Source organism: Neophocaena asiaeorientalis, unplaced genomic scaffold (assembly GCF_003031525.2).
Source record: "Neophocaena asiaeorientalis asiaeorientalis breed wild unplaced genomic scaffold, Neophocaena_asiaeorientalis_V1.1 scaffold629, whole genome shotgun sequence".
NCBI lineage: Eukaryota > Metazoa > Chordata > Mammalia > Artiodactyla > Phocoenidae > Neophocaena > Neophocaena asiaeorientalis.
Window position 1 is genome coordinate 7,146,833 of NW_020175468.1, and position 11,720 is coordinate 7,158,552.

Here is an 11,720-nt window from a genome sequence, read left to right on the forward strand (position 1 = left end):
CACTCGGAAGGTCAGGGTCTCAGTCAGTCCCCATCCTCCACTCCGACTCTGACCTGCTGCCTCTTGTTCTATTCCTCAAATGTTCCACCTTTGCCTTCAATCTGGGCCTCCGTACGTGCTGTTCCTCTGCCACGAATGCCCCCTTCCCCAGGTACCCACCGAGCTCTTCCTTTAGAGCTCAGCTCACATCTCCTCCTCCAGGAAGTCCTCCTGACCTCCCAGGATGAGTCAGGTGCCTCCTCTGGGCTCCCACAGACCCCTGTGCCTCCCCACTCCCAGCCCTGACCTCTTTGGGCTGTCACTATCTGGAAATGGTCCTCCCCTGCCCCCCGGACTGTGAGGCCATGACAGCTGGGTCCAGGGCTGTCTTCATCACTGTGTCCCCAGCACCATCTAGCACAGGCCCATCACAGACCACCCACCAGTCATGTGACAGCCATCTCACAGTAAGTAAGAGCCAGGATTCAAATCCACATCTTTCTGATGGCAAATCCTCTAAACCTGCAGGTTACAAACTGAAGGAACATGGACAGACCCTAGGCCGGCGGATTTTGGCCAACATGATGTTTTCACATGAGTTTAGACCTGCTTACCTTTTGTTGTTGTTATATTCACTAGTTTGTTTTATTTTTTAGATTCCATATATAAGTGATACCAAACAGTATTTGTCTTTCTCTGTCTTATTTCACCTAGCATAATGCCCTCCAAGTCCATCTATGTTGCTGCAAATGGCATTATTTCATTCTTTTTTACAGCTGACTAGTATTCCATTGTATATATATATACCACATCTTGTTTATCCATTCCTCTGTTGATGGACACTTAGGTTGCTTCCATATCTTGGCAATTGTAAATAATGCTGCTATGAACATTGGGGTACGTGTACCTTTTCAAATTAGTGTTTTTGTTTTTTTCAGATCTATACTCAGAAGTGGGATTGCTGGGTCACATGGTAGTTCAATTTTAGTTTTTTGAGAAACCTCCATACTGTTCTCCATAGTGGCTGCACCAATTTACATTCCCACCAACAGTGTAGGAGGGTTCCCTTTTCTCCACATCCTTGCCAACATTTGTTATTTGTAGTCTTTTTGATGATAGTATCCTTGCATACCTTTCGATGTGGCTGTCAGTCTCGTCTACTCCCCTAATGCCAGTGCCTGCTAACCTGGGGTCTACCCTGTGCCCTCTCCTTTGCTCACAAAATGTACCTGTCCCCTAGGGCCATCAGAGTTTGCAGTCTGCACCTTATACCAATACCCTGTGCTGCCTCCCCACAGTGGTCAAAACCTTCTTAGCAGCCACCGTGAGTCAAGCACCCATCCATCCAGGCAGTGCTGAGAAGTCCCCATGGACCACATCCCTTACCCGTCATGCACTATGTGAAGCAGAAACGCCGTGATCCCAGCTTTCCAGATGAGGAAACTGAGGACCAGAGTGGTCACACAGCTCGCAATGTGGCAACACCCAGATTTGAACCCAGACCTCTAAATCTCCACATTCCCCTGCTGGGCAAAGCTACAGAGAGCCAGCAGGCCCATGGGCCCCCACTGTATAGCGCCCCCGCCCAGCCCTCACCGTTCTCCTGGGCAAAGCGGGAGGCCTCCAGGAAAGTGACCTCACGCTCCAGGTCCAGGTCCTTCTTGTTGCCACAGAGGATGACCACGATATTGGGGCTGGCCAGCGTGCGGGCATCCGTCAGCCAGGCAGCCAGCGAGTTGTAGGTCTCCCGGCTGTGGAGAAGGGAGCCAGGAGGGAGGCGGACGCGGGTTGGGGGCAGCCCAGGCCCCACCCCGCCCCACTCCGTGCACCCACCTGGTGATGTCATACACCAGCAGGGCTCCAGCCGCCCCTCGGTAGTAACTCCGTGTCACCGACCTGTGGGGCCAGGGGGACCCAGTCACCCCCGAGGCTGGGGTGTGCCCCAGGACTGCCCCCCTCTGCGGAGAGAGACTGGTGGTTCGGAGGCCCCCCTTCACTCCTGGCCCATCCCCCTAAACCTGGCCGTGGTCTAGTTTCTCCCACTTGCGGTCTCTCTGTTTCCCTCAATCTCTATCACACTTAGCTGCCTGCCTCCGCCTCAGTCTCCCTACCTTTTTTTCATTTCTTAAAACTTTTTCTGCTTCCCTGGTGGCACAGTGGTTGAGAGTCCGCCTGCCGATGCAGGGGACACAGGTTCGTGCCCCGGTCTGGGAAGATCCCACATGCTGCAGAGCGGCTGGGCCCGTGAGCCGTGGCCGCTGAGCCTGCGCGTCCGGAGCCTGTGCTCCGCAGCGGGAGAGGCCACAACAGTGAGAGGCCCGCGTACCACAAAAAAAAAAAAACAACAACTTTTTGGCCGTGCCATTTGGCCTGTGGGATCTTAGTTCCCTGACCAGGGATTGAACCTGGGGCCCCGGCAGTGAAAGCACTGAGTCCTAACAACTGGACGGCCAGGGAATTCCCTCTTCCTACCTTTGACTCTCTCTGTGTCCCTGTCTTTCTGCATCTCTTCATTGGTCTGTGCCTTTCTGTCTCTTGTGTGCATGTGTATCTTTAATTCTCTATTTCTCTCCATCTCTGTTGCTCTGGCTCTGTCATCCTCACCCTTTCCCATTCATTCAACATTTTCTGTCATCCCCCTTTCACCCAGTCCTAGCCAAGCACTACACAACTACAACCGCTTGGCCCTCTCCTGCTCTGGTTGGGGGAGGTCCCCTTTCCAGAGTGGCCGACTGTCTGCTTCTCCCTGGAACAGGCTGGGTCCCTCTGGAACTCATGCAATCATGCTGCAAGCATTTATGGAGCACTTACTGCCAGCCCGGTGCACGTCGTACACCTATCCCCCCTCCACCCTCTCAGTCTCTACCTCTGTACACCTCAAGCAGAGAACTCACACGCAAATATTAACTCAGCAGCTACTCAGTGCTGCCCAGGAACCACGCTTCCCCATGGACTGGATTCCCTTGCTTCTCTCTCCCTGCTGTCTGTTTCTCAGACTCAGGGTTTCCATGTGTCTGTCACCTTTTCTGCAGATGTCCTGAAGACATACTGTGTGCTGAGTCCTACACATTTCCCTCTCCCCACAAAACATCCATTTCTCCATTTCTCTGGCCACCCCTGTCCCACTCTCCCTGTCTCTCACCTCTGTTTCTCTTTGAGTCTCCTTATCTCCCTTCTCTTTCTCCTCTCTCTCAGTCTGTCTCTCTTTCTCTCTCCCTTTCTGAGTGTTTGTATCTCTCTTTCAAGTTTCCTTTTCTGTTTTAGTCATTCTCTGTCATTCTCTACCCCTCGCCCCACCCCAAACATCTCCTTGTCTCCAGGCCTCGTTTCTCCCTGGGGAAAAGTCTCCGTCCCTCCAGCCACATGGGTCTATCCCACAGAGTCTCGTCTCGCTAGGGTCTGCCGTCCCTCCCTGGCCCTCTCACTCTTCATTATGCTTCCTTCTCAATCTCTTTTTCTCATTGTCTCTGCCGTCCTCTCTCCAAGACGCCTTCTTTCTTTGACTACATGGACCTGCTCATCACAGTCTCTTTCTCTCTCTCTCCCTCTACCTTGCCTGCCCTCTCAGCGTCTCCTTGCTCCTGTCATTATATTTCCAGGTAACTCTGCACACCTCTATCCCTCCTCTCTCCTCCCCTCTCCCCTACCTTCTCTCCATGGGGGCCCAGCCCACCTACCGAAACCGCTCCTGGCCGGCTGTGTCCCAAATCTGTAGCTTCACGGTCTTCCCACCCACGTTGACCACCCGAGATCCAAACTCCACGCCGATTGTGTGGTTGGAGTCCTGTTTGACTGGGAGTGGGAGGGGGAGAAGAGGCAGTGCGGGGGCTCAGAGGATTCCCTGTCCTCCAAGGCCTCCTCAGCCGGTACAAACCCATTCTCATTGCTGAGGTGACTGAGGCTCAAGGAGGCAAAGGTATAGCAAAGAGCATATACCAAGGTAAGGACCAGGCAGCCAGCACTGGAGTTGTACCTCTGGCCAGCCCTGCCCCTGCCCACTCCGGCAGCTGCCTACTTGCCCACACCATGGCCATGCCCACAGTTTAGTGCTCCCAGGACCACTGTCAGAAACTCACACTTATTCTCAATGAACTGATGAAGGAGACATGATTTGCCCGTTCCTGCACTGCCAATCACCAGGAATTTGAAGAGGAAGTCTGAGCAGATGGAGCCAAATTCAAGGAAACCCATGCAGAGAGAAAGATAGACATGAAAAGATGGAATCCAAAGAACATCACAATTATGGGGAGAGAACAGACACAGACAGATACAGAACAGTGGGTAACAACTGTAACGGATAATTCTTATATAGTGCTTACCACATAGCAGGCACAGTTCTAAAGGTCTTTACTTACATCAACAACTCAACCCTCAGGAAAACTCTGTGAGGGAGATATACTAATAATTATCCCCATTTTCCAGATGAGGAAACTGAGGCCAGAAAGGTTAACTGACTTGTCCAAGATCGCACTGCCAGGTAGAGCTGGGATTCACCATTTTATCAAGGACTACAATCTTGCCCTTGGCCCCCACAACTCAGCTCCTACCACTTTCTGATTCATTCACTCCACTCCAGCCTCTGGCCTTTAGTCTACTCCCTGAAGATGACAAGCTGGTTCCTACCTCAGGGTCTTTGCATAGTTCCCTCTGCTTTTCTCTGTTTGTTGAATGAATGCAGCTCCCTCTGACCCCTAAACCAGTGCTCCTTTTACCGCATCCTGTTCTCCTACTTCCTATCTATCCATCCATCCAGATTTTCCAATTCTCAGTCCCTCCATCCCTCCCTCAGCCCAAGGCCCTACCCTTATTCTCAAGCTTAAACCCCACCCCTTGCCATTAGCCCCACCGCCTAAAGGACAACTCACCCCCAACCGCATTCCAGACCTCTCCCAGAGTAATCCCAGGGCCCAGAGCATCCCTTCAGGGTCCCCCCAGCCCATTAAGGTTGATCCCTGCCATTCACACAATCAGCCCCGCCCCATCCACTCAGGCTCCGCCCAGACACGTTAAGGCTCACCCTTTCCCTCAAGACCTAACCATGATCCATCAGGACTGTTTCCCTCAAATCCCGCCCCAGATCTATTTCGCCCAGACACCAGACCCTCAGGCTCCGCCCAAACTGATTAAGCTCAGCCTCAGACCCACTAAGCCCCTCCCAGCATCAACTAGGCCCTGCCCCATAATAGCTGACCCCGCCCCCTGATATATAAAGCCCCGCCCCATACCCACAGGCCGCATCCTTTCTGGGCCCAGACCCCAGACCCCAGCTTCCGCCCACCACCCTCACCGTAGGTCTCAGCCATGACTCGGTCGCGGCCGCTTAGGGCCGCAATATGGCGACACGGCCGCGCCTGCTCCTCGGCTGGCAGCCGCTCCACTCGGGCTGCAGCCCCGGCTTCTTCCTACTCCCCGGGCCGGCGCCGCCACTTCCGCCTCCACCCCCCTCCGGCGCGACCCGCTAATGCTGCGGGACACCAGGCCACGCTTTCCAAGACAAGGATTGGCGGACTCTGCAGGCAGGGGGCGGGACAAAAGCGCAGACTGGTGGGGAGAGAGGGGCAGGGCCTAAAGGGGCGGGACCAACGCGAGCGATTGGCGGTGCCAGAGACGCTTCGCCGAGCAGAGAAACGGATTTGGTCAGGAGTCCGTGGGCAGAGTCGAGATTCCGGATTGGGTAGAAGCGGACTTGGGGGCGGGGACACGAATGCAAAGAAGGGAGCGGGGGTAGGAGCCGATCCAGAGCTGAGGCGTACTGATCTCTAAGGCAAGGAGGATGAAAACTGGGATGGTACGCATGATACGCACAGATTAACCTCCTACCTCCCTTTGCGGATAATCTTCCAAGAAATCCTAGAAAACCTCTGCTCTGTGTTTTATGTCTTCCTCATGGTTCAACTGGCTCATTCCCAATAGTTCAATAGTTCTCTTATTAGTCTAGAGAAGACACTATAATCCCCCAGTTTGGCTGTTTAGTTGTTTCATCTTCTCATCTGTTTGTAATATGTAAGCTTACGAGCCCACCTCTGGTACCCAGCTTGGAGCAAAGAGCGTTTAGTCCATGAAATTCTGCCTAGCAACCACTGACGTCACCACAGTCAGTGGGTTGATTGGCTAGATTCAGAAGCCTGGGGAAACACTTCCTCTCTAGAGACCCACCACAAAGACCACCGACACCCATAGTTTGCACTTGGCTGATGTATTTGCATAAAGTCAGTGAGAAACAACAGCAGAGACAGCGGTAGACTGAGCTCATTGGCAGTAGAAATCCCATTTCTGAAAAAGAGAAAGGGGAAACAGTGGGGAGAAAACTACCGGTCACACCACAAAGGATCTAGTGGTTTTAGCAAATGCTGCAGCCACAGACGCCAGGTTTGGCTGCACAAGTGCTATGCAAATTAGCCTAGAGCCCTCTACCCTTTGCACCTCTCAATCGGACTAGGACTTAGAAATCACTCCTCATTTTTCAGGTAAGAAAAGGCAGGGGATTTGCTCCAGCGCATACAGCTAGGATGCCAGGGAGCCAAGGGTAGGAGCATCTTTGCCCAAGGGCCCTCCCTCCAAGTCCCTGCCAGCCCCCAAGACACTCACATCTGTCTTCACATCAGTTTTGCCAGGCTTCAGGGTCTGGTCTTCGCGTACAATGCTACTGGGGAAATAGCCCAGGCGAGCAGCTACGTCTCCATAGTAATCTCCCTGAACCTGGGGAAGAGGAGTTAAAAGCCGGGGTCTGGGAAGATGGCAAGCTCACTCCTGCTGAAGATCTTTGCACTCTCTTCTCCCTGATCTCGACTTGGCTTGCTCCATCCTTGTCATTCCAATCCCAGCTTAAAGTCACATGCTTGAAGGTCCTCCCTGACCACCCCATGTGAATTAGTCACCCGGTCACTTTATATTAATTCTCAAAGCAGCACATACTTGCTGATATTTTTGATGGGGTGGCACCTACCTCCTTGTCTCCCTCCATTAGAATAAAAGGGGTCGTTCTTTATTGTACCCACCATAGTAGGTGCCCTAATAATTGCTAAACAAAGTAAAGTAGACCACAATAGCCTCTCCTCCAAAACTATATTTCAGCTCACTCCCTCAGATTTTCCCTTCAGGTGAAAAATCAGGGTGCACGCCCACCCCAGCCACCCTACCCTTGCCTCCTCTGTTCTCCCAAGACTCACGCTGCCTCCCCAGAAGAGCCGCCCTCGGCCCTTCAGCTTGGAGAAGACATACACGACTTGGCCCTGGCGTATGGTCAGGAAACGGCAGTCGGGGGCCACGTAGTCCTGAAGGGCCACGGCCATGGAGATGGGGTCTGGGGAAGGAACAGAAGGGAGTAACAGCACCCTCCCCACAGGCTAGCAATCCAAGCCCCCAACGCCCCCAACCCCCAACTCTTACGGCTGCATTCCTCGTCAGCACACAGCTTCCAGTCAGCCAGCTTGGGCATCGGGTGGCCCCCGACACTAGGACCTGGGAAGGCAGACAGCAAGACAACACCAAGGAACACCGAGGACCAAGCCATCGTGGACTGTAAGCAAGAGAGTGCCTAAGGGAGGAACGGGGTCTCAGTTCCCTCCTGCCCTCCCTCTCCAGCAGCACAAGGAAGCCTGTGTTCTGGGTCTTGTCCCCGCCTTAAACCAGTCCCAAATTTCACCCACACCACCTATAGTCTGCTACCCAGCCAGAACCATTTCAAGGACAGGGTGAGGGCTGCCAGCACAAGGAAACACCCAGATAGGCTCAAGGCAGCCCAGGCCACTCCAAGTAACAGCCACCCCCTCAACAGAGACGGGGTTAAGACAGGCAAGTTGATATTCAATTCCATCTTTTATGAGCTGGCTTGGGGACCTGGGCCCCTCTGCTCTCCCCCACAGGGACAGAACCAGAGAAGCCAGTATGGAAAAACCACCTTGGAATTTCCTGTGCTGAGGGGCAGCAGAACAAGGCAGCCCTTTGATTGCCAGGAATAGCCCCAGCTCCCAAGTATGGAGTGAATATTATATGTTGGACCTTAAGCTAGGCGATGCCCTACCACGATCACTATTTATCCTCATAAGCCACTTCCTGAGTGGGTGACCTGGGCTAAGCTATTCCTCCTCCCAGAGCCTCACCTTTCTCATCTGAAATAGAAATAATAAAAACTAGTAGTTACTTATAGAGCACTTACAATGCGTATTTTTATTAACTCAAATGTATACTCTGCACCACCTTTAAGAGGAGTGATCATAACCCCATTTTACGTAGAAATGGAAGCACAGAGCCTTAAAGAACTTGTCCAAGGTTAGAGTTGGGAAGTGGAGGGGCTAGATCTGGCTCCAGGCCCACACCCATCACTACTGATCTTGGAGCTCAGTCAGTTGCCCAGGGTCAGAATGAGAAAGTGGCAGAGGATTTGAACTCAAGTCTCATTTCTAAAACTGTGCTTCAAACAGAGATCTACATGCCTGAAGACCCACCTCTTTCCTCAGGTATTCTCACCCCTGGTCAGCAAGCAAGTCTGAACTTTAGTTTTAGGGGAAGCAGATGGACATACACAGGCTTGGGGTGGGGAAGAATTCATCAGGGGCAAAGACTGGGCCTAAGCCATCTCCACATACCCAACACCCAGCACCAAGTACCATGAGAGCATCAAACAGCTCTACTCAAATATCACCTACTCAGAGGGGCTCCCCTTGATCACCTGTTACTGCTCCCCAGCTCCACCGACACATCACCCCATTATGTCAGTTGTTTCTATCAGAACCCAGCATTCGAAATTAGCTTGTCTATTTCATTTGCCACCACACAACCTGTGCCAAGAACAGTACTTAGTGTGTAACAGGTACTCAGCAAGTGATTTGCTGCATTTATTCAGTGCTTGCTACGTGCCCGGTGGGGTAGCGGTGGTGGGGGGAGAGGGGGACGGGCGGTGCATCACAGAAAGAGTCCTCTTTGCACAGGAAGAAAATGAAGCTCAGAGTGCAGACATCAACTGCCCATGGAAGAAACAGCCAGGGAGCCCCCCCAGCAGGCCGACAGTAGAAACCAGGATCCACGGACCACAGACCCCGGGTTCCCACGAGCCATCTGCACTGTGCCATTTAGTGAAGATGGCAATCACCTTCCCCTTTTCATCTTTCAGATCCTACAAGGTGAAAGTGTGCCTCTGGTGCCACAAACCCTGATGTTCAAATGCTTCAAACACTGATGTTCCTCTTTAATGGAAGGAGTGCAGCAGGAGGAGGCTGGGGCTCAGAGCCTTGACAGGACAAAAATATCCAGGGAGAATTTAGCGCTATGTCTTATTGTATTTATTTTTGTGGTTAATTTTCTACTCTGGCAAGTGATCACACTTTCCCATCTACATGGTGTGAGAAAAGGTTTTAAGCTATATATATACATATATACATATAATATACTTCAGTCGATTTAAAAATTACCAGGTCAGGTGTATGACAGACTGCGAAGAAAGGTCCCCCATTCAATTTCTCCTTCTTATCCATAGCGTCAGCTGGGTACGTGACTGTCCAGCCAGGAACCACATTTCCTAGCCTCCCCTGCAGTTGGGGCACTGGAGGGAAGACTGGTTCGGCCATCTGCCCGAAGCTCCTGGCTGGCACCTGGCCAGCAGGGGGAGCAGCTGTGTGTGAACCGGCCACGCTCCTGGTACCAGCATCTGATCAGGAGCTTCCCAAGTGTGAAGTTTAGGGACTCCCAACAGCAGCATTGACATCTTCCTGAACTCTAGAGACTGCAGCTCAATCGAGGGCTGCAAACTTAAATTCAAATGTCTCCAACCCAGACTGCCACCACTAACATCCTCCCGACGATTTCATGAATACCCAATTCCCTTCCCTTTCTTCCTGAAGTACCTAGAATGGTTTCTGTGGGACTCTTGCTATGACAGAAGGCATTTTTGTCTAGAAAAAGATGAAGAAAAACCTCTTTCTTAACAATCTATCACGTTAGAAAATTACTGGAATCAACATACAAGTCTACGAAGTGAATGGTGTGCCATTAAAAGTGGCATCCTTGCACAGTACAGAACTTGCCCAACTGTATCTGGCAGCATGGGTTTTAATTTCCTGCCCTGAACGCTGATTGAGACAAAATAAAAATCTACCAAAGTGGTAAAAGTGACTTTAGTTTGGACAATGTTGCTACACTATTCTGGGTTTTCCCAAGGTTGCAATCCCCAACGTGCTGAGAGGCCCAAACGCTCAGAATAATCTGATGTGCAGGGAAGGGAAACACACAGGACAAGAAAATAAAAACAACAAACGGTTGTGAAAAAAACAAACCTCAAAAAAAACACTTTAATTCCAGCCTAACAGCGCCAGGTGCAATGTCTGGGGACAGACTCTGGGTACAATGCTGTGTGGCGACCATTCACTCACACACGGCTCCAAGAAGGCCCCCGAGGGGGACTTACCTTCAGGGGGCTGAGCCAAGAGGGGGAGGGGGTGGCCCCAGAACAGGGGACAGAGACATGGGGAAAGGGTGCTACTTCTTGGCAAAGGAGATCTTCATGGCATTGTTCTGGGTGATCTTGAAACCCTGCAGGGCGTCGCGTGCGGCCCCTGCCTGCACCTCATTGTCAAACTCCACGAAGGCGATGTCGTGCCGCCCTGGGACCAGCCGGACCTCCTTGAAGCCAGGGAACCTGAGAGATGGTCAGAGACCTCAGGAATCCAGACTCAGCACCTCCCCCCAACTTTCTGGCATCCTGGGGGTAGGGGCCAGGAATGTTGCTAAACATCCCACAATGCAGAGGACAGCCCCAATAACAAAGAATTATCCAGCCCCAAACGTGTATGACGCTAAGTTGATAAACTCTAATATAAAAAAGTGCACAAAGGAAACATACCATTTAAATAAAACTGTTAATATGAACACCTGTGCAACCATAACCTCCGTCAAGACAAAGAACACTGCCTCCTCCCCACCCTCCACGTCCTCTCCCAATCTAAGGAATCAACCACTCCGGAAATTACCACCATCCCGACTTTCATGGTCTGCTGTTTCTTTCATTTCCCTCTTCTCATTCCTTACTTCCTTCCCCATTAGGCAACCATCCTCATGTTTACTGGTTATCCCTTTCTCCATGAGTATCCTTAGAAAATATGCATTGTTCTGTGGACATGGTATATGAATGCATGGCATTCTTTTCCCGTTTTATTCAGCTTCTCAAAATTGCCCCTCGGCATTAGCATAAGGAACCACACACGCTGCTCTTCCTGTTCCCTCTAGCTGCCACGTGGCGTGCAGTCGCGAGCACCTGCACTTGACCTCTCCCTTCTCCCAGGCTGCCTCTGGCTCCCTGCCACACTGAAGAATGCCCTACCCACAGCCCCTGGGCCCTCGTGTTAGAATTTCTGTAGGATATACAGTTAGAAACAGGTACAGATGAAAACGGTATAGGTGAACCTATCTGCAGGGCAGGAAGAGAAATGCAGACATAGAGAACAGACATGTGAACACAGGGGTGCCAGGGGAGGGTGGGATGAATTGGAGATTAGGTTTGACATGAACACACTACCATGTGTAAAATGGATAGCTAGTGGGAACCTGCTGTGTATGTATAGCACAGGGAGCTCAGCTCGGTGCTCTGTGATGACCCAGATGGGTGGGGTGGCGCGGCGGAGGGAGGTCCAAGAGGGATGGGATATATATACACATATAGCTGATTCACTTCACTGTACAGCAGAAACTAACACAACATTGTAAAGCAATTATACTCCAATTAAAAAAAAAAATGGGGGGGGGGGGGA

At 51.7% G+C, this 11,720-nt stretch overlaps 3 protein-coding genes across 5 annotated transcripts in view; all 3 read right to left on the reverse strand.

The window, feature by feature from the left end:
• The window catches only part of RAB4B (RAB4B, member RAS oncogene family), a 9,441-nt gene extending 4,018 nt beyond the window's left edge, over nt 1-5,423 (reverse strand). The window contains exons 1-5 of the mRNA XM_024768185.1: nt 5,267-5,423; nt 4,056-4,136; nt 3,657-3,771; nt 1,813-1,875; nt 1,561-1,730 (exon numbers count right to left, since the gene is read on the reverse strand). Of these exons, the coding sequence (XP_024623953.1) occupies nt 1,561-1,730; nt 1,813-1,875; nt 3,657-3,771; nt 4,056-4,136; nt 5,267-5,282 (445 nt within the window). The 5' untranslated portion in view covers nt 5,283-5,423. The remainder of the gene's footprint in view (nt 1-1,560; nt 1,731-1,812; nt 1,876-3,656; nt 3,772-4,055; nt 4,137-5,266) is intronic.
• A 493-nt stretch (nt 5,424-5,916) lies between these two features.
• MIA (MIA SH3 domain containing) lies at nt 5,917-10,102 on the reverse strand. 2 transcript variants are annotated; one of them, XM_024768184.1, is made up of 5 exons: nt 9,390-10,102; nt 7,369-7,498; nt 7,149-7,282; nt 6,568-6,678; nt 5,917-6,252 (listed from the first exon to the last, which is right to left on the reverse strand). In XM_024768184.1, exons 1-5 carry the CDS (start codon nt 9,543-9,545, stop codon nt 6,229-6,231), a joined length of 555 nt encoding a protein of 184 aa, XP_024623952.1. In that variant the 5' UTR covers nt 9,546-10,102; the 3' UTR covers nt 5,917-6,228. The 2 variants fall into 2 exon arrangements, with proteins under 2 accessions (XP_024623952.1, XP_024623951.1); XM_024768183.1 differs by lacking the exon at nt 5,917-6,252 and having other exon boundaries at nt 6,272-6,678.
• A 136-nt stretch (nt 10,103-10,238) lies between these two features.
• SNRPA (small nuclear ribonucleoprotein polypeptide A) overlaps nt 10,239-11,720 on the reverse strand; it is a 10,744-nt gene continuing 9,262 nt past the window's right edge. For both annotated transcript variants that reach the window (XM_024768181.1, XM_024768182.1), the window contains one exon: nt 10,239-10,612. In XM_024768181.1, coding sequence (XP_024623949.1) covers nt 10,453-10,612 — 160 coding nt within the window. In that variant the 3' untranslated portion in view covers nt 10,239-10,452. The remainder of the gene's footprint in view (nt 10,613-11,720) is intronic.

Coding starts and splice junctions, on each gene's coding strand:
- MIA (XM_024768183.1), bottom strand. CDS start 9,545: ATGGCCGAACCAGTCTTCCCTCCAGTGCCCCAACTGCAGGGGAGGCTA. Junction 7,499..9,389: donor TCTGTCATACACCTGACCTG/GTAATTTTTAAA, acceptor TCTTGCTTACAG/TCCACGATGGCTTGGTCCTC. Junction 7,283..7,368: donor TGCTGACGAGGAATGCAGCC/GTAAGAGTTGGG, acceptor TTCCTTCCCCAG/ACCCCATCTCCATGGCCGTG.